The 19,272-nt window shown below is 48.9% G+C and overlaps 2 protein-coding genes across 2 annotated transcripts; both read left to right on the forward strand.

The window, feature by feature from the left end:
* The first annotated feature begins 15,170 nt into the window (after positions 1-15,170).
* LOC123125651 (vegetative cell wall protein gp1-like) lies at positions 15,171-15,946 on the forward strand. Its single transcript, XM_044546116.1, has one exon. The coding sequence runs from the start codon at positions 15,242-15,244 to the stop codon at positions 15,665-15,667; it is 426 nt and encodes a 141-aa protein (XP_044402051.1). The 5' UTR covers positions 15,171-15,241; the 3' UTR covers positions 15,668-15,946.
* A 2,119-nt stretch (positions 15,947-18,065) lies between these two features.
* Positions 18,066-18,937, forward strand: LOC123125652 (protein app1-like). The gene has a single exon (XM_044546117.1). The coding sequence runs from the start codon at positions 18,128-18,130 to the stop codon at positions 18,605-18,607; it is 480 nt and encodes a 159-aa protein (XP_044402052.1). The 5' UTR covers positions 18,066-18,127; the 3' UTR covers positions 18,608-18,937.
* The last annotated feature ends 335 nt before the right edge of the window (positions 18,938-19,272 follow it).

Here is a 19,272-nt window from a genome sequence, read left to right on the forward strand (position 1 = left end):
GTTTATGTTTTTTGACTGTTCGGCTGGGCGTGCCACGGGGGCGCGTCCTTTTTGCCTATAGGGGGAGCCGGGATGGTTCCCAGAAGCTGCCTAAGTTTTCCAGGCGCTTTCCATCGCGTTGTACTTTTGCACAATAGTTGCTAGGTCAGAGAACTTTCGTATGCAATGCCGATTGATGGCGTTAAGGATACCTTCGTCCGCGCAGTTGTTGGAGAATGCTGCTATCGCGTCTTCGTCGCGGCAGTCTTTTACATTGTTTTTAACAAGGAGGAATCTGGCCCAGAAGTGGTGGACCGTTTCCTGAGACTGTTGTTTGGTGCTCCTCAGAGCATCTATGTCCGGGTGGGTGGGTGGAATAGAATCCGAACCCTGACCCGATTTTGGATCCGGAGTTTGGAGGTCTACCGGGCTGGACAGTTCGGGCTCCGGGTTATCGACCGATTTTTCAAGCTCGTCATCCGACTTTATGTTCGGAGGAAGAGACATGCCTTTCTCCCAGAAAATATCCGGCTCTTCGAGATCGGCGATCTGAACATAGTTCGTCTTCAATATAGTGGAAGAGTTGCTCCGCTCCTCGACTACCGCTATCTGATGGATGATCGATGGAGTTTTAATTTCTCTCTGGTCGGGTTTAAGCCCGACCGATCATAGTCTGTAGCGACCCCCAAGGTGGCCATGCGATCCAGGAGTTCGTTCAACGATGATAACTCATTGGATCCATGCGGGCGGAGTATTCGGGATCAACGCGGAGGCGATTTTTGATGACTTGAGAGGTCATCGTCGGCTTAAGGGCCGAGCCGGCGGTCATGACAAAGCCGCCAAGCCAGAGGGTCTGGCCTGGGGCCAGGGCTCCTCCGGAGATGATATTATCCTTGACAACAAGGCAAGCCATCGACCCTCTTCGCGACGGCACAGTGGAACTCTCGATAAGCACCAATGTCGGTGTCAAAACCGGCGGATCTCGGGTAGGGGGTCCCGAACTGTGCGTCTAGGATCGATGGTAACAGGAGACGGGGGACACAATGTTTACACAGGTTCGGGCCCTCTCTATGGAGGTATTACCCTACTTCCTGCTTGATTGATCTTGATGAATATGAGTGTTACAAGAGTTGATCTACCACGAGATCGTAATGGCTAAACCCTAGAAGTCTAGCCTATGAGTATATGGTAATGAATCTGTCCTATCCGGACTATGCTCTCCGGTTTATATAGACACCGGAGAGATCTATGGTTACATGAAGTCGGTTACTTTGGAGGAAATCTTCATAATCGGTCGCCTAGCTTGCCTTCCACGCCAAGTAGAGTCCAATCCGGATACGGGTGCAGTCTTCGGTCTTCATGTCTTCACAGCCCATCAATACGGCCCACGGATAACAGACCGGACGCCCGAGGACCCCTTAGTCCAGGACACCCTCAGGGACCCACCTGGTCGAAGCGTACGTAGCATTGTCATTCTGGTCGTGAACGTGTACGTACAAACTGGTCGATGTAGAGGCGCGCACGTGTCATAGTAGAGGCGCGCACGTAGCATGTACACGTACGTATAGCGGCCAGGGTGCAAGAAAGTAAATACGGCCACGTACGTACACATGGGTGGGGTCTCGAATGCCTACTCGGGCGTACGTACGGCCAGGGCTCGTGTACATGGCTGGGTCGGAACGGAGAAACAGCGTCGTCGTCGTGTTCATGGGGAGCCAACCGGCTGGGTCGGAACGAAATGCGTCGTCGTGTTCATCGGCAGGGCTTGGATGGAACAGCCGATGGAAACGAGGCCTGGCGTACCGCAGAACGGAGGAACTGGCCTTGTGTTTGACCGGCCACGTTCGAAACGGGATCCTGTTCATCGGGAGGGGTCTGGCGTACCGCAAAACGGAGGAAACGGACCTCCTACGGTCGAAACGGGGGTACTGTTGATCGGGAGGGGTGTGGCGTACCGCAAAATGGAGGAAACGGACTTGTGTTGGAGCGCTACGGTCGAAACGGGGGTCCTATTCATCGGGAGGGGTGTGGCGTACCGCAAAACGGGACTCCACGGGATATTGTTCATCTCCACCGTCGACCCCCTCCAACCTCCACGGGCTACTGTTCATCCACCATCGACCTCCTACAGCCTCCGCCTGTGACTGTTCATCCACGGGCTCCTGTTCATCCAGCCTCCACCGCGCGCTACTCCACCGGCTACTGTTCAACCAGCCCTCTCCACAGGCTCCTGTTCAACCACCCCTCCACGGGCTACTGTTCATCCAGCCCTCCACCGTCTACTGTTCATCCTGCCCTCCACGGGGTAGTCCTGTTCATCCTGCCCTCCACGGTGTCCTGTTCATCCAGCCCCAACCGGCTCAATCGATCGGGTCCTGTTCATCCAGAGGCAACACCGCGGGGTCCTGTTCATCCACCCCCACTGGGAACTGTTCATCCAAACCCCGCCAGCAACACTCACTGTTCATCCAGAGGTAGCATCGATCGGCTTCAGTTAGCAGCAGTAGCGAAGGAATCACTCGATCGGGTTCAGTTAACAGCCATCGATCGATCGCTCGGGTTCAGTAACGCGTAGCCTGCAGTGCAATCGCTCGGGTTCAGTCAGAGCCCAACGCCTCGCACCCACGCGTGTGCGTGTACGAGAGAAACGCGCATCGCTCGGCCCCGACCACCCACCGTAACCGGGAACACCCCGATATTTTCTCGCCCTCGCTTCTACCACGGTTTTTTCCGTCATGGACGGCCCAAAGAATGTCATGCAGCTGCGTCTCCAGCCCGCCCAGGACGAAAAGCCCATTTTCTGTCATGATTTTTTGTCATAGAAGTAGGACCCCACCACATCTATGATGATACCGTGTTTTGTCACAATTATCGTCATAGAAGTGTCATAAGTATGAAAGAAAAAAATTCGTTCGGCCCACAATGTCACGGATGTGTCTTTTTTTTGTAGTGTCTCCTTGTCGTCGCCGCTATTATCTTTTGGTGCATCCACCATATATACGTCATATGAGGAAGTGGCCATCCATCGTCCGGTGAATGGCGGGTTTTGGGCCTCCTCTTTTCCGGCATCGTCGTCCATACCGTCGATGTCTTCGGAGTCATAGTCAAGCATGTCGGTTAGGTCTTCGATAGTGGCTATGCAGTGGGCGGTGGGTGGGAAACAAAATTCTCCATCATCAGCCTCCAGTTCAAACCGGACATAGTTCGGCTGTGAGCCCTCCGCTAAGGATAGATTTCTTAATGAGTTTAGCACATCGCCCAAAGGCGAGTGCCGGAAGATATCTGCGGCGCTGAATTCGAAGATCGATAACTGATCAAGCTCAGCGTCCGCGGACGCACATGGTTCGGAACTTGCAGCCGGAGACGAGTCTGGAGTTCCGGTGACACAGACATCACATGAGGTTAAGTCTGTGTGTGGCTCCAACGCCGCGAAATCTGTGGGCTCCGTGGCGGGGTTGAGCTTCCCGTCCTCGGATGGCGCAGTCTGCTCTGGATCTAAGGCCGGAGCGGTTGCAGGCGCAATTTCCTGACTATGGTTTGATGATAGATCTAAATCATGTTCATCGTAGGGGTAGGGAGCGGCTACCGTGGTATCGAATCTGTCGAAGATCAAGTCTCCGCGGATGTCCGCGACGTAATTCAAGCTCCCAAATCTGACCTGATGGCCAGGGGCGTAGCTGTCGATCTGCTCCAGATGGCCAAGCGAGTTAGCCCGCAGTGCGAAGCCGCCGAACACGAAGATCTGTCCGGGGAGGAAGGTTTCCCTCTGGACATCATCGTTGTAGATGATTGAAGGAGCCATCAACCTTTTGGGGATGGCACAGTGGAACTCTCAATGAAAGCACCAATGTCGGTGTCAAAACCGGCGGATCTCGGGTAGGGGTCCCGAACTGTGCGTCTAAGGATGATGGTAACAGGAGACAGGGGACACAATGTTTACCCAGGTTCGGGCCCTCTCTATGGAGGTAATACCCTACTTCCTGCTTGATTGATCTTGATGAATATGAGTATTACAAGAGTTGATCTACCACGAGATCATAATGGCTAAAACCCTAGAAGTCTAGCCTATATGACTATGATCGTGAGTCCCCTATCCGGACTAAGCCCTCCGGTTTATATAGGCACCGGAGGGGACTAGGGTTGTACAAGGTCGGTTACAGAGAAAGGAATCTTCATATGCGGTCGCCAAGCTTGCCTTCCACGCCAAGGAGAGTCACATCCAGATACGGGTAGAGTCTACGGTCTGCGTATCTTCACAGCCAATCAATCCGGCCCATGGCTAACAGGACGGACGCCCGAGGGCCCCTTAGTCTAGGACTCCCTTAGTTGTCCTTGAATATTACCTTGGGGGTGCCTTGGGCATCCCCAAGCTTAGGCTCTTGCCACTCCTTATTCCATAGTTCATCGAATCCTTACCCAAAACTTGAAAACTTCACAACACAAAACTCAACAGAAAACTCGTAAGCTCCGTTAGTATAAGAAAATAAATCACCACTTAGGTACTCTTGTGAACTCATTCTAAATTCATATTGGTGTAATATCTACTGTATTCCAACTTCTCTATGTTCATACCCTCCGATACTACTCATAGATTCATCAAAATAAGCAAACAACACAATGAAAACAGAATCTGTCAAAAACAGAACAGTCTGTAGTAATCTGTAACATTTGAATACTTCTGTAACTCCAAAAATTCTGATAGAAAACTACATCCTAGATAATTTTTTTATTGATCTACTGCAGTTAGAATCAGTATTGTTTTCGTGAGCAGAAAGTTTCTGTCTTTTTTCAGCAAGATCAAATAATTATCACCCAAGAAGATCCTATAGGTTTTACTTGGCACAAACACTAATTAAAACATAAAACCACATCTAAAAAGAGGCTATATGAATTATTTATTACTAAACAGGAGCAAAAAGCAAAGGACAAAAGTAAAATTAGGTTGCCTCCCAACAAGCACTAATGTTTAACGCCCCTAGCTAGACATGATGATTTCAATGATGCTCACATAAAAGATAAGAATTGAAACGCAAAGAGAGCATCATGAAGAATATGACTAGCACATTTAAGTCTAACCCACTTCCTATGGATAGGGATTTTGTGAGCAAACAACTTATGGGAACAATAATCAGCTAGCATAGGAAGGCAAAACAAGTAAATCTTCAAGATTTTCAACACATAGAGAGGAAACTTGATATTATTGCAATATGTAGAAGGATATGATCCTCTCTCATAATAATTTTCAGTAGCATCATGAATGAATTAAACCATATAACCAGCACATAAAGCATTCTTTTCATGATCTACTTGCATAGAAATTTTACTACTCTCCACATAAGCAAATTTATTCTCATCAATAGTAGTGGGAGCAAACTCAACAAAATAACTATCATGTGAAGCATAATCCAATTGAAAATTAAAATCATGATGAAAAGTTTCATGGTTATCTTTATTCTTTAGAGCATACGTGTCATCGCAATAATCATTATAAATAGGAGGCATGCTTTCATCATAATAAATTTGCTCATCAAAACTTGGGGGACTAAACATATCATCTTCATCAAAAATAGCATCCCCAAGCTTGTGGCTTTGCATATCATTAGCATCATGGGTATTCAAAGAATTCATACTAACAATATTGCAATCATGCTCATCATTCACATATTTTATGCCAAGTATTCTATGTAATTCTTCTTCTAGTACTTGAGCACAATTCTCCTTCCCATCATTTTCACGAAAGACATTAAAAAGATGAAGCATATGAGGCACCCTTAATTCCATTTTTTGTAGTTTTCTTTTATAGACTAAACTAGTGATAAAACAAGAAACTGAAAGATTCGATTGCAAGATCTAAAGATATACCTTCAAGCACTCACCTCCCCGGCAACGGCGCCAGAAAAGAGCTTGATGTCTACTATGCAACCTTCTTCTTGTAGACGTTGTTGGGCCTCCAAGTGCAGAGGTCTGTAGGACAGTAGCAAATTTCCCTCAAGTGAATGACCTAAGGTTTATCAATCCGTGGGAGGCGTAGGATGAAGATGGTCTCTCTCAAACAACCCTGCAACCAAATAACAAAGAGTCTCTTGTGTCCCCAACACACCCAATACAATGGTAAATTGTATAGGTGCACTAGTTCGGCGAAGAGATGGTGATACAAGTGCAATATGAATGGTAGATACAGGTTTTTGTAATCTGAAAATATAAAAACAGCAAGGTAACTAATGATAAAAGTGAGCACAAACGGTATTGCAGTGCGCTAAAACAACGCCTAGGGTTCATACTTTCACTAGTGCAAGTTCTCTCAACAATAATAACATAATTGGATCATATAACTATCCCTCAACATGCAACAAAGAGTCACTCCAAAGTCACTAATAGCGGAGAACAAACGAAGAGATTATTGTAGGGTACGAAACCACCTCAAAGTTATTCTTTCGGATCGATCTATTCAAGAGTTTGTACTAGAATAACACCTTAAGACACATATCAACCAAAACCGTAATGTCACCTAGATACTCCAATGTCACCTCAAGTATCTGTGGGTATGATTATACGATATGCATCACACAATCTCAGATTCATCTATTCAAACCAACACAAAGTACTTCAAAGAGTTCCCCAAAGTTTCTACCGGAGAGTCAAGATGAAAACGTGTACCAACCCCTATGCATAAGTTCACAATGTTATGAAACCCGCAAGTTGATCACCAAAACATACATCAAGTAGATCACGTGAATATCCCATTGTCACCACAGATAAGCACATGCAAGACATACATCAAGTGTTCTCAAATCCTTAAAGACTCAATCCGATAAGATGACTTCAAAGGGAAAACTCAATGCATTACAAGAGAGTAGAGGGGGAGAAACATCATAAGGTCCAACTATAATAGCAAAGCTCGCGGTACATCAAGATCGTTTCAAATCAAGAACACGAGAGAGAGAGAGATCAAACACATAGCTACTGGTACATACCCTCAGCCCCGAGGGTGAACTACTCCCTCCTCGTCATGGAGAGCGCCGGGATGATGAAGATGGCCATCGGAGAGGGATTCCCCCCTCTAGCAGGGTGCCAGAACAGGTCTAGATTGGTTTTCGGTGGCTACAGAGGCTTGCGGTGGTGGAACTTCTGATCTAGGTTATTTTTTGGAGGTTTCTGTATTTATAGGAATTTTTGGCGTAGGTCTCACATCAGGGGGGGTCTCCGAGTCGTCCACGAGATAGCGGCCCACGCCCATGGGGTAGGGCACGCCCCCCACCCTTGTGGACGGCCAGGGACTATTCTGGCCCAACTCTTTTACTCCGGGGGCTTCTTTTGGTCCATAAAAAATCATCAAAAATTGGCATGTCAATTGGACTCCGTTTGGTATTCCTTTTCTGCGATACTCAAAAACAAGGAAAAAACAGAAACTGGCATTGGGCTCTAGGTTAATAGGTTAGTCCCAGAAATCATATAAAATAGCATATAAATGCATATAAAACATCCTAGATGGATAATATAATAGCATGGAACAATCAAAAATTATAGATACGTTGGAGACGTATCATATTCCCCCACTCTTCGGCTTATGGCTAAAGACCTTTAATGTGAAGCCGAAGGTGATCGAGGGGAAGCAAGCGGAGTGTGGTGGTGCCATGGTGAGCAAGGTCACCAATGCTCTTTGGCTAAAAGGATCCTTCACATAATCCTCCAACTTATGGCAGCGGGAGTGGTTTTACATCACTGAACCCCGTGGTACCGAGTGGGCAGCTACATCTGCGTTCTGATCTGGCCCTCCAATTCAACTCGCATCATGGATCGGTATGGGGTTGGACTGGGGATCAATTGATGAAGTGCAGACTCTACAGAGCCGCATCCGGAGTCTCCTTGAGAAGGACACTGATCTCATCGACGCGATTCAAGTAATGCTAGTTCGCCGGGTCCTGCCGTGCCAGTGATGGCCTCTCCGCATGTGGGAGTTTAATCCGGAAGGACTTCGGCACGACGCACAGAGGAATGTGGAAGTTATTTTTCGGGACACGAAAACAGTGGCCAGACACCACCGAGGACATCGGCCTCGACTGCAACCATTCGGATACCTCGGTAAGCACTCGACTCCCGAACACAACTTAGTTAAATATCCCATAATAAGATACTGAGAAAACCATCTTCTTCCAGGGCTGGATAAAGAAGGCAGAGCGAATTAGGTGTTCGGCCCCTCTTCCCGAAGACTCAGCTAGTCCCATGCTAACAAGGATGCTGGTCCCGGCACCATACCAGGTGCCGGTGAAAGAGGACAAGGAGGAGAGCGGGAAGGCCAAAGGCGGCATCCATTCTGAAGGTACACCAGGTATTGTGCCCGGGGAGATTAGGGCTCCCCCTTCCGAAGACAAAAGCGAAGGAGAAGCTGACGCCCTTTCTCCCCATGGTAATAAAAGGGCCGCGTCTGAAGGTTGGAGGTAAAGGCTCCTAAGCGAGGGAAAATGCCCCTGTCAGGCGGTTCGGGCTCGGAAGATGACGTTGTAGCACAGTTCCTCCATAAGGGCAAGCCTTTAGCCGAATCGTAAGTGAACAAGCATATCCTAAACATATCACATTCCTTTCATGTTACAAGGGTAACATCTAATATACATTTGTAGTCCGGTGCACAGTCTTCCTCAACAGTCCTCCTCCTCAGGGGATCTGCTTCCGGAGATGATGAAAAGTGAGACTCCTCCACGGGCCTCCTAGCCCAATAGAGCGGACGACTTTGAAGTGTCGTCCTGGAGGATCTCTCCCGATCAGCAAGTGGTGCGGGGGACAATGAAGACAGCGCCCGAAGGTGAAACTTCGGTCGCCCAAGGTTCGGGGTATGCGGCCCCCAACGAGGACCAACAGAAAGGCCCCGGACTAGCCGGCTTACAGCCGGAGACGACCCTAGGGTCGAGTAAGCATATCCCTTTAAAGGGAGTCCGTACTCCTGCAGCCGCTTCCAGGAATCTGGGGCCGCCAGATACATTGATGGACATGCTTCAACATGCGTCCGTCTCGGAGGAACATCATACCTTAATGGGTACGGTAGTTGAGAGGATTCTGTCCGCAAAAAGCGGATTGAATGAAGCCTTCATGGGCCTGCTAAGACGCTTCGAGGTACGTAGTGTAATATCTTCAATTGTGCTCTGTATGCGCAAAATGCATCTGTGTATAGATAGTAGCCCCTGAGACTGGTTGGCGTCCAAGGGGAGGCAATCAGAGGATCGAAAAAGACATGCCCAGGAGATAATCTAATTAATTAGAACACAGGCTGTTACATCCATGGAGACTGCCCATACTACAGAGGTTGCAGGTCTGAAGCAGAAACTTGACGTGGCGGATGACGACATCACCCTTATTAACAGGCGACTCGACGAGGCGCAAGGTATGTTTTGGGGCGGTCAGTATATGTATGTATAATAACATGAGCACGAAGCTGAGAATTACATACTAAGACATGCGTAACTGCAGATAGTGCTGTCGCAGTTGAGACCCTTCGGGCTGAGCTTGCCCGAGCCAAGGAGCAAGCCAGGATGAGTAATGTGGCTGCCAGGAAGGTAGCTGAGGAGTTAAAAGCCGAATAGGCTGCTCGGTGCCAGTGCGAGGAGAGAATATCTTCCATAGAGCGAGATCTAAAGGATGCCGCTGGCAAATGCCAAGCACTCGAAGAGGAGAACAAAGCCAAAGTAGCCGAACTCGAGAAGGCCTTACAAGAGGCGAGAGAAGCACGATCCGAGTCTAGAGCGGCTTGGGAGGAGATCCGGCAAGCCGGGGAGATAGCGGCCGGTAAGCCCTTTCTGTTACAGACTAAATTCGGCGATCCGAATATGCCCCACTTAATCAAATGTGGAGCTCTCCAGACGCATTCTTGGACTTGCCGAAGAGTGTCTCTGATGCGGCGTAGTTTTTCCAAGCGGCAAGAAGGGCAAGCAACGGAGAAGCTTTTCTGGTCACAATTTAGCGCGTCGAAGTGTCCGCTGTTGAACGAACAGATGGCCCAGTGGGCTGAGCTTCACAAGATGTCCGGATCTGCCATGAAGGATGTCGTGGTCCGGCTGTGGCCGACTGAGCCAGTTCCGAATAGTTATTTTGGTTTGGTGCAGCGACTTGTTGATGTGGTGCCGCGTATCGACGCCGTGAAGCAATCAGCGTGCATTGAAGGTGCACACATGGCCTTCGCCCGTGTCAAGACGTATTGGGCGAAGATGAAGGCCACCGATATTGCAGAGAAGAGTCCACCCAGGGGCAAGGACAAACACATGCCGGAACATTATTTTGAAGATGTCCTAGAGGGCGCCCACTTGAAGGATATGATCTTCGAGTGAATGTACCGAAATTGTAAAAACAATACTATGATATATTAAGGCTATGTTTTTTATACTTTTGCCTAAAAGTTTTGGTTCCTCCTGTGCAGCCGTTTTTGTATAATTTGAAAGTTTTCCAGTCGTCGGCTTCGGCCCCCTCGCATAGAATGCGGGGGTGTTCGGAAAAGCACTTGATCACTCTTGACCCAACGTCTTGGTCCGTGAAGGAGGTGTCAATGCGCCGAACTAGGCAATGGGACTATAGGGCTTTAACACTTTCACTTAGCCATAGGAGTTTTACAGTGGGTCTACGATATAGCCCCTGGTATGTACGCGGTTATCCCAATACGGTGCGTTACATAGGTGACCTTAAGAACGGTCCTTTGTGTAATACGGAAGGAATCATGAAAGATTCTGATAAGTCATCAAGTGGTTGACCAGCTCTCGCTGCATCATGACAGTCAGTTTTCGGCTTTCTCTACTGAGGTGCTTGACCAGATGAACCGAAAACACAATCGCAGTAGTCCTCCCTTTACTACCCTAGCCGATAGAGCGGAACGTAAGGTAGTAAGCACAGGAGCCGGGCAACCCAACTATTGACCAAAGACATGATTCGGAGCTAATGCATATAAGGCCAAACTCGTGACGCCGAAGTGTGCTATAAATCTGTTCGGACTTGTCGGCAACTCACTTGTTCCCATATCGAGCACCTGGCAATTTGTGCCGAGGTGCGTGTGTGAAACAACCGAAGAAGCAAAATTCGGTTCTTTAGAAAAAGCGAATGTTGAATACGGATTATGTTCACTGGAACCTGATTGATATGTCAATCGCCATTTTACAGATAATAACGCCACAACCCAGGTTGTTTAACATGCCGGGGGTCCAAGGCTGAGGGAAAAGGCACTTTACAGGCTCGAAATAGAGAGTGCAGTCTAACATTATTTGGACCACCTGTCGCACGTCTGCGCCGCCTTGCCTCGGGGAAAGGACTCCATAACAGGAATAGCCTTTGGGTAAGTGTATGAAGCCGAACTCCGAAAGAGTCCGTGAGATGAACAGCCTTTGAGCCACCTGTGGTGAAAGATAATAAAAAATAGTTAGAAAAGAAAAGGAGGCTATGGGAGTGCTTGTAGGCCTGTCCGTATTGTGCCTCCGCCGATGACCAGGGTATTTTAAGTGCATAATTATGTATGCGCGGTACAAACTTTGCAGGTATATGAGGCGAACGACGGAGGCTGAACTGCTAATCCAGCTCTGAGATTGATCGGTCATGTTTAATAGAGACCGGCGGCTTAATGGCCGGTGAGATACACGGCTTGATGAGGCCGCTTTGTACTTCGGCTATAGTAGTCGTAGTATGATCCTCTGTACGGAGGGAGCGTTCTGTATTTCCATTTATCGTTATGACGCCGCGTGGACTGGGCATCTTAAGTTTTGCATGGGTGTAGTGTGGGACCGCATTAAAACGAGCAAAAGCGGTGCCCCAGAAGTGCATGGTAGCTACTGCGAAATGGGACAATATCGAAGGTCAAGCCTTCGCTTCGGAAGTTGTTCGGCGAACCGAAAACGACTTCCAATGTGATGGAGCCTGTGTAGTGAGCTTCTACGCCGGGTACTGCTCCCTTGAGGGTAGTTGTGGTGGGCTTGATTCTTGAAGGATCGATGCCCATTTTGCGGACAGTGTCTTAGTAGAGTAGATTAAGGCTACTGCCGCCGTCCATAAGGACTTTCGTGAGATGGAACCCATCGATAATTGGGTCGAGGACCAGAGCTGTTGAATGTGCGTGACAGATACTGACTGGGTGGTCCTTGCGATCAAAAGTGATCGGGCAGGCCGCCCATCGATTAAATTTTGGGGGGACCGGCTCTATGGCGTAGGCGTCCCGTAGTGCACGCTTGCGCTCCCCTATGGGGGTGTGCGTCACGTATACCATGTTTACTGTTTTTACTTTGGGGGGAAATTGCTTCTGACCCCCGGTGTTTGGTTGGCGAGTCTCTTCGTCGTCGTTGTCACTGGGCGGCCCCTTCCCCTTGTGTTCGGCATTAAGCTTGCCGGCTTGCTTGAAGACCCAACAGCTTCTGTTGGCATGATTGGCTAGTTTATCGGGGGTGCCATGAATCTGGCAGGGCCGATCCAGTATCTTATCTATATTGGATGGTCCGTTTCTGTTTGCCTTGAATGGCTTTTTCCATCGACCGGGTTTGGAGCCGCTCAATCCGGCGTTGACCGCCGTGTCTTGCGTTCCTTCATTATTATTGCGACGCTTGTGTTTATTGCGTCGTGGCTTGCCATTGCCGTCTCGGACTTTGGAAGTGCCCGGAAGTGCCCTTGATGAATGCGCTCTGGCAAGGCATGATCAGGTATTTCATCCGCTTCTGTAGTCTATTGGCCATGATTTTAGCGACCAGTTTAGCAAAGCTGCACACTAAACTAATGGGCCTGAAGTCTTTTGCGGCGATGGCCTCCTCGCTCTTCGGCAGCAACACAATGGTGGCCTAGTTGAGGCGTTGCAAGTGTGCCGTGGAGTTGTTCTAGACAGCCCTGAGTGCACTGATCGGATCGAGCATAATCAGCGACCAACGTTATTTTTAGAATAGGCATGTGAACCCGTCGGGGCCAGGCGCTCGGCATCCATCCATATCTTTGATGATGTTCTGAACCTCCTCCTCTGTGATCGGCTCTTCCAGCTCTCTCAAGTCTATCCTCCCGTACCCCAGCCCGGCCAGATTGAGGCACCGGCTCCTTGCGCTCCTCTCGCCAAAGTGCTGCTCAAAGTGACTATGGATGGCCGTGACTTTCTGCTATTGGTCCGTGATAATAACCCCATCGACCATCAGCCGAACGATGAAGCTCTTGCGCCGTCGCCGGGTTGCCTTGGCCTTGAAGAACCTTGTCCCTGCATCCCCCTCCTTGATGCTCAGCACTCTTGATTTTTGCCGCCAAATCGCCCTGTCCAATGCCGCATACCCCAAGCGGAGCATCTTGAGAAGTGCCTGGAATTGCCTCTCGTCCTCGTTAAGCATCCTTTTGTCCATAGCTGTATCCAGTCGCCCGATGAGCTCACTAGTGATCGCTGTTTTGAGCTTCAGATCATTGCAGAACTGGGATTGCCACCTCCTCAGCGCCGATGTCGTGCCGGCCAGCTTTGCAGCAAGGCAACATATGGGGTCAGCGTGTGCCAACGCCTCCGGCTCATGCCATGCCCCGGACACCACATCCAGGAACCAATCCATCTTGACCCAGTGGTTCTGAAACCTGAAACTTCTCGCATGTCGGAAAGGCACGTCGCAGTTCAGCAGTAGGGGGCAGTGGTCTGAAATTTCAGAAGAAAGGGCTTGCAGCATGTAGTTAGGCATCGACTCCTCCCAGTCCCCATTGATCAAGGCACGATCAAGTTTCACTAAGGTTGCATTTGCCTGCTTGTTAGACCAAGTGTACCGTCGCCAGTGGAGGTATAGGTCCTTAAATTGGAGCTCGTTGAGGAAGTTTCTGAATGCAGCGAGTCACCTCCTGTTGATCCTAGAGTTGCTCTTATCAGCAGCCCGAGCGATGAGATTGAAGTCACCAACAACCGCAAGAAGAGTGCGCGAGGGCCTCTTCTCTTCTCAATCTTCAATAGTATGCGGAAGAAAATCCCTTAGAACGAGGTCCAACTTCTTCTTCACTAGCAGGTTGAGACTAAACTTCCCACCATCCCTTATTACGACACCTACATAGACCTTTAAAGATTTTTCTGAAATTGTTAGATGGGCCTAAAGCCCACCCCATATTTCAACGGCGATGTTGTGTCATGTTTTGAGTGGGCTTGGCCATACGATGAGAGTGAGGGTGGCCCTGTTGTGTCGTTGTTTGAGTGGGCTTGGTGCACAGTCTGAATTGATTTCATTTGTTTTTTCTAATTAATTGGACAACAATCTTCTTAAGTAGTGAAGCGGACAAAAAAATGCCTCACATTTTGGGAAGATAAAAATTAAAAGAAGAACGTAGTCAAAACGGCGAGGTTACCTATACAGTCCAGGCAGCAGCTACGTACGATACGATCTACTAGTTACTTGCAACCAGAGATGCTCCCCTACCATGAAGAAATGGCACTGCATTTGAAGATAGACCAAGACAGTGAGTGCACCTTCCCGAGAACGTGTGACTCACTAAGCCAGACAGCCGCTTAAATGACTAGTGGTTGGGGCGTCACCTTGCGGCGCCGCTTGAGGGAAGTTGTGCATATGTTTTATTTTTTAAAACACATAGAGTCCTCACCTTTCATCTAAAAGAAAATATCAAAAGAAAAAATCACCACCTTCATTTATAAGAAAAATAATAATTACCACTTCAGCCTATCAACAAGTGCCACTTTACATGACCCTTTATTTAAAAAATACCCGAGGTCCTCACCTCCATATAAAAAAATATATTAAAAAATAATTCACACCTTCATCTAAAAAAATTCAAAAGATTTCTCACCGCGACCAACCAGCTTGTGCCACGTGGCATAGCTGGTTGACCGCCCTTCATGTGTAGCTTAATGGGTTTATATTTAAAAAATAATCCACACTTTCATCTAAAAAATATCTCAAAAGATATGTCACCTCGGCCAACCAGCTTGCGCCACGTGGCATAGCTGGTTAGCCGCCCTTCACGTATAGCTTAATGGGTTTAATGGGACGAATAATCAAGACGGTTGAGCAGATCGAAGGTGCAGCGCCGGCCAGCTCCCCCTTCTCACCTAAATACAGAAACTTGTAGCTATCGCCATGCGAAGCTCTTCCCTTTTTGAATTGACAACGCACGTACAAACATTCTCAATCTAGCCAACAACCAACCTAATCACGTTCGCGCTTTGAGCTCTATAAATTGCCAGGCATTGACCCATGTCCATGCATCGCAGCAGAGCAGAAAGCATCTTGCAATCACCTCCCAGACACGAGAAAAAACTCTGTTACTAGTACCTAGCTAGCTAGCCCTAACCATGGCTTCCAACGGGAGCATGTTGCCCATCGTCATGGCGTGCGTGCTCCTCCTCGCCGGCAGCACGTGCCACGCGGCCCGCAACCTGGCCGACACGACGCCGGCAGCTCCCGCTCCGGCTGCTAGTGCCGTCCCTGGACTGCCGGCCGTGCCGACCTTGCCCGCCGTGCCCACGGACACGGTCGCCCTAATGTCACCCATGCCGTCGGTCACACTCCCCACCGTGCCGCAGGTGACCCTGCCGCCCATGCCGGCCATCGTCGTGCCCAAGGCGGTGCTGCCGCCGATGCCCAAGGTCACCCTCCCCACAGTGACGATGGCACCGATGCCTGGGATTGTCGTGCCCAAGGTGATGCTGCCGCCGTTGCCCTTCGTCCCGAATGTGAACGTGCCTATGCCGATGGCGGCGCCACCCCCGTCGACGTAGGCGCGCCCATGTGAGAGTGGCGCCAGGTCACTCCGTGGTCACGACGCATATATATGTTCTTTACATGCAAAGCTCTGCGTTTTAAGCGTGATGTATCAGTAGATCCTACTTTTGTTTACGTCTCAGTGTATTTATTTTTAGTCTGTTGCTGCTAGTGTTTGACTGATAGGGGTTGTCCCAGTGTCTATATGTATTTTTGCGGGAAACCGTCGATTTATTCATCTTCAATCATGGCAGTACAACGAACACCAGAAATAATAAAAATTACATCCAGATTCATAGACCACCTAGCGACGACTACAAGCACTGAAGCGAGCACAAGGCGCCCCGCCGTCATCGCTCCTCCCTCGCCGGAGCCGGGCACAACTTGTTGTAGTAGACAGTCGGGAAGTCGTCGTGCTAAGGTCCCATAAGACCAACGCCCCAGAGCAGCAACCGCCGCCCATGAAGAGAATTTTAGATTGGAAGGATCCAACCTGAAGACACATGAACATAGACGAACAAAGACCGGATCCGAGCGGATCCACCAAAGACAACCACCGACTAAATCTCGCGAGATCTGCCGGAGACACACCTCCACACGTCCTCCGACGATGCTAGACACACCATTGGAACGGGGGCTAGGCGGGGAGAACCTTATTGCATCTTCAAGAAGCCGCTGCTGTCTCGTCTTCTTAAGCAGGATACAAACACTAATAAAACTTGAAGAAGCACATGAACACGGAGCCCTCCCGCCGGCAAGGGCCGGGATCCACTGCGCGCCCATGGCTCTAATGCCACAGGAGACGTAGGAGATCGGCGGCGCCGCCGACGGGAAGCAGAAACCCTAGCCGCCTTTTCTTGGAGGAGGGACAAAGGGAGGAGCAAAACCAAAAAAAGCTTCATATTTTCTGTGATGATTTTGTCAGCCTTTTCACCTAACTGATTAATCGAACATGCACACTCCTTTTGACAGATTCGGAATGAGTAACCAAAGCTTCGTCTGGTCTCCTCACCTAAACTTCCGTTCGGCACACCACTAATGTCGCCTGAACCCTACCATTGTTGTCAATGACCTTGTTCTTTTTGAAAAACCTTCGCCCTTTGTACTGTTGTTAGTGCCACTGAATGATGTTGAGATCTTGATGTAGGCACAGCACAAGCCGCTTCTTTTATTTAGGATCAAACATTTGAACACGAGCCACAAAAAAGAAGTTTTGAACACAAGACACGGTATCTCCAACGCTATCCCCTAATTTGCCCTTACATGTCCGAACTTGACGGTCCGGGGCTCCAGGCACTTTTATACCTCCAATATCCCTTGTTTGCCCATGGACTTAACGGGGCGTCTGAAATCTCCTAGTATATCCCCAAATTGGGGTTGTATAGGCGTGTCCGGACGTGTTTCCAAACACCGCCAATTTAGCATATATAAGACGACTCCAACGCCATCACAAACTCATTTTTTACTCTCTTCCCCTTCTCTCTCCTCTCTCCATTGGACAAAGGGGTGAATATTGAGGGATAGTGTTGGATGGCCGAGCACAAAGGACATCATGGCGGTGTGTTTGTCCTTGCCTGCCTAGCCCAACTGCCCAAGCATGTTTCTGACAGGGCCATGCACCAAATACTCACATGTTGGCCACCAATTTCCTCCTTTTTTTTCCCACTCAAATAGTTGACGTTGTCACGGGAGCTTATACCATCGTAAATGCACTTCGCAAAAGTTAAGTTCACATTACAACTGACTTAAGATGTTGGACGGATGAACATGAAGGAATAAGAATGAAAACAACATTGAAATGTCATGAAATCGTCATCTCTACATCAAAACGCCTAATTCGGCCTAAAAGACTACACAAACAACCCACTCTAAAAGGCGCGTGCTAGAAATATCCAAGGCACCTGTCGATTCACGGAGCACCAAGTAATTATATTAACACGAATGCCACTGAAATTTGTTAACCATATTCACCGAATATCTGAAGTTTACCATGGATTGACTATTCAAAATCAATTAGGCTGTGGCACTGTTGCCACTCCCTTTCTTATTCTATTTCACATTGGTGTGGCTCGGCAGTCGGCACACATCTCTGTGTTTGAAATACTTGTTTATCGTGAAGAAAGAGTGACGAGGAGAGGTACCTGCAGCGCCAGCTCCTCACCTAAACACAGAAATTTGAGGCATCCATGCATGCATCGCATCCACATCGATCGACCGCTACAACTAATTTCCTGCTGGATCACATAAACATTTTGTCACTTCTGACTGACGTAACACGTTCTGGTTACCAACTATGGTTCCGGAGAAAGTTGTGTTGCCTACCATGGCGAGTCTGGCCAACAACCAATCTAATTAGGAAATCAATCACCTGGCTATAGGTTCCAGGCATCGACCCCTGTCCTTGCATCCCAACAGACCAGAAACATCTCCCAGTCGCTTCGCAGTAAACCATCTCGGAGAAAATCTAGGAGCTAGCCATGGCCTCCACCACGAGATTCTTGGCCATGATCATGGCGTGCACGCTCCTCGCCAGCACGACGTGCCATGCCGCTCGCCACTTGGCCGACACCACCCCGGCGGCTGCCCCACCCGCTGCGGCTGCTGTCCCTGGCCTCCCAACCGTACCAACCATGCCGACGCTGCCACCGATGCCGGCTGTGCCGACGGTGCCGGCCTTGACTGTGCCACCTATGCCGACTGTGCCCACCGTGCCGCAGGTGACACTGCCGCCCATGCCCGCTGTTCCAGCGGTGCCGAAGGTGACGATGCCTCCAATGCCTGCCATCGTCGTGCCTAAGGTAACGATGGCACCCATGCCCGCCGTCGTTGTGCCTAAGGTGACGATGCCGCCGATGCCCGCCATTCCTTCCATGCCCAAGATGACGCTGCCGCCGATGCCTTCTATCCCGACTGTCAACGTCCCTATGCCGTTCCTGGCGCCGCCTCCATCAACTTAGGAGTGCACGTGGTGATGTGTGCACCATGTCGACGGTCACACGCTCTCATGTTCCAGTGGCTACATCACTTGGACTTGGTTGCCCATGTGAAGTAGGAGTATTCCTTTTCCTGTTGTATATGCTTTACATTTCAATTCTCAGTTGTTAGTTATTGTGTGTTGATTTTAAAGGGGTGTCCTTGTCCTAGCATATACGCGGCATTTTAATCTATTAAGATGTTATATTTGTATCATGTATTTGTACTAGTATAAGAGGTCCATGCGTTGGTACACAATCTTAATAAAAAAGATATTGTTTTTCTTTTAGGATAAAAAAATATTGTTGCCTCAAGCTCTTGTAAGTTTTTTTGCACCAAATTAGCTGTGCAAGCGTACTACAGTTCCTTTTAGTGCTCTGGATAAATATGAGCGAACCCTGTCTAGCAGGAGAAGCAAAATTAGTGGAGGAGGAGACACAATAAAAACAAAACAAGTGCGTGCGCGCATGTGTGTGTTGTATTCAAACAGGCTTTCGCCCTGTTACATAAAATACACGGCCGAACAATATAAGATGGTGAGATAACCCACTCACAAAGCTGATTTCAGAACAATCAGGGAACATAGAACACAAGCAACTACGCAACCAAAAGATAACACAGAAAACCTGGGAACACAGTCACACTACGC

The sequence above is a fragment of the Triticum aestivum genome, chromosome 5D (genome assembly GCF_018294505.1).
Source record: "Triticum aestivum cultivar Chinese Spring chromosome 5D, IWGSC CS RefSeq v2.1, whole genome shotgun sequence".
NCBI lineage: Eukaryota > Viridiplantae > Streptophyta > Magnoliopsida > Poales > Poaceae > Triticum > Triticum aestivum.

Coding starts and splice junctions, on each gene's coding strand:
- LOC123125651 (XM_044546116.1), top strand. CDS start 15,242: ATGGCTTCCAACGGGAGCATGTTGCCCATCGTCATGGCGTGCGTGCTC.
- LOC123125652 (XM_044546117.1), top strand. CDS start 18,128: ATGGCCTCCACCACGAGATTCTTGGCCATGATCATGGCGTGCACGCTC.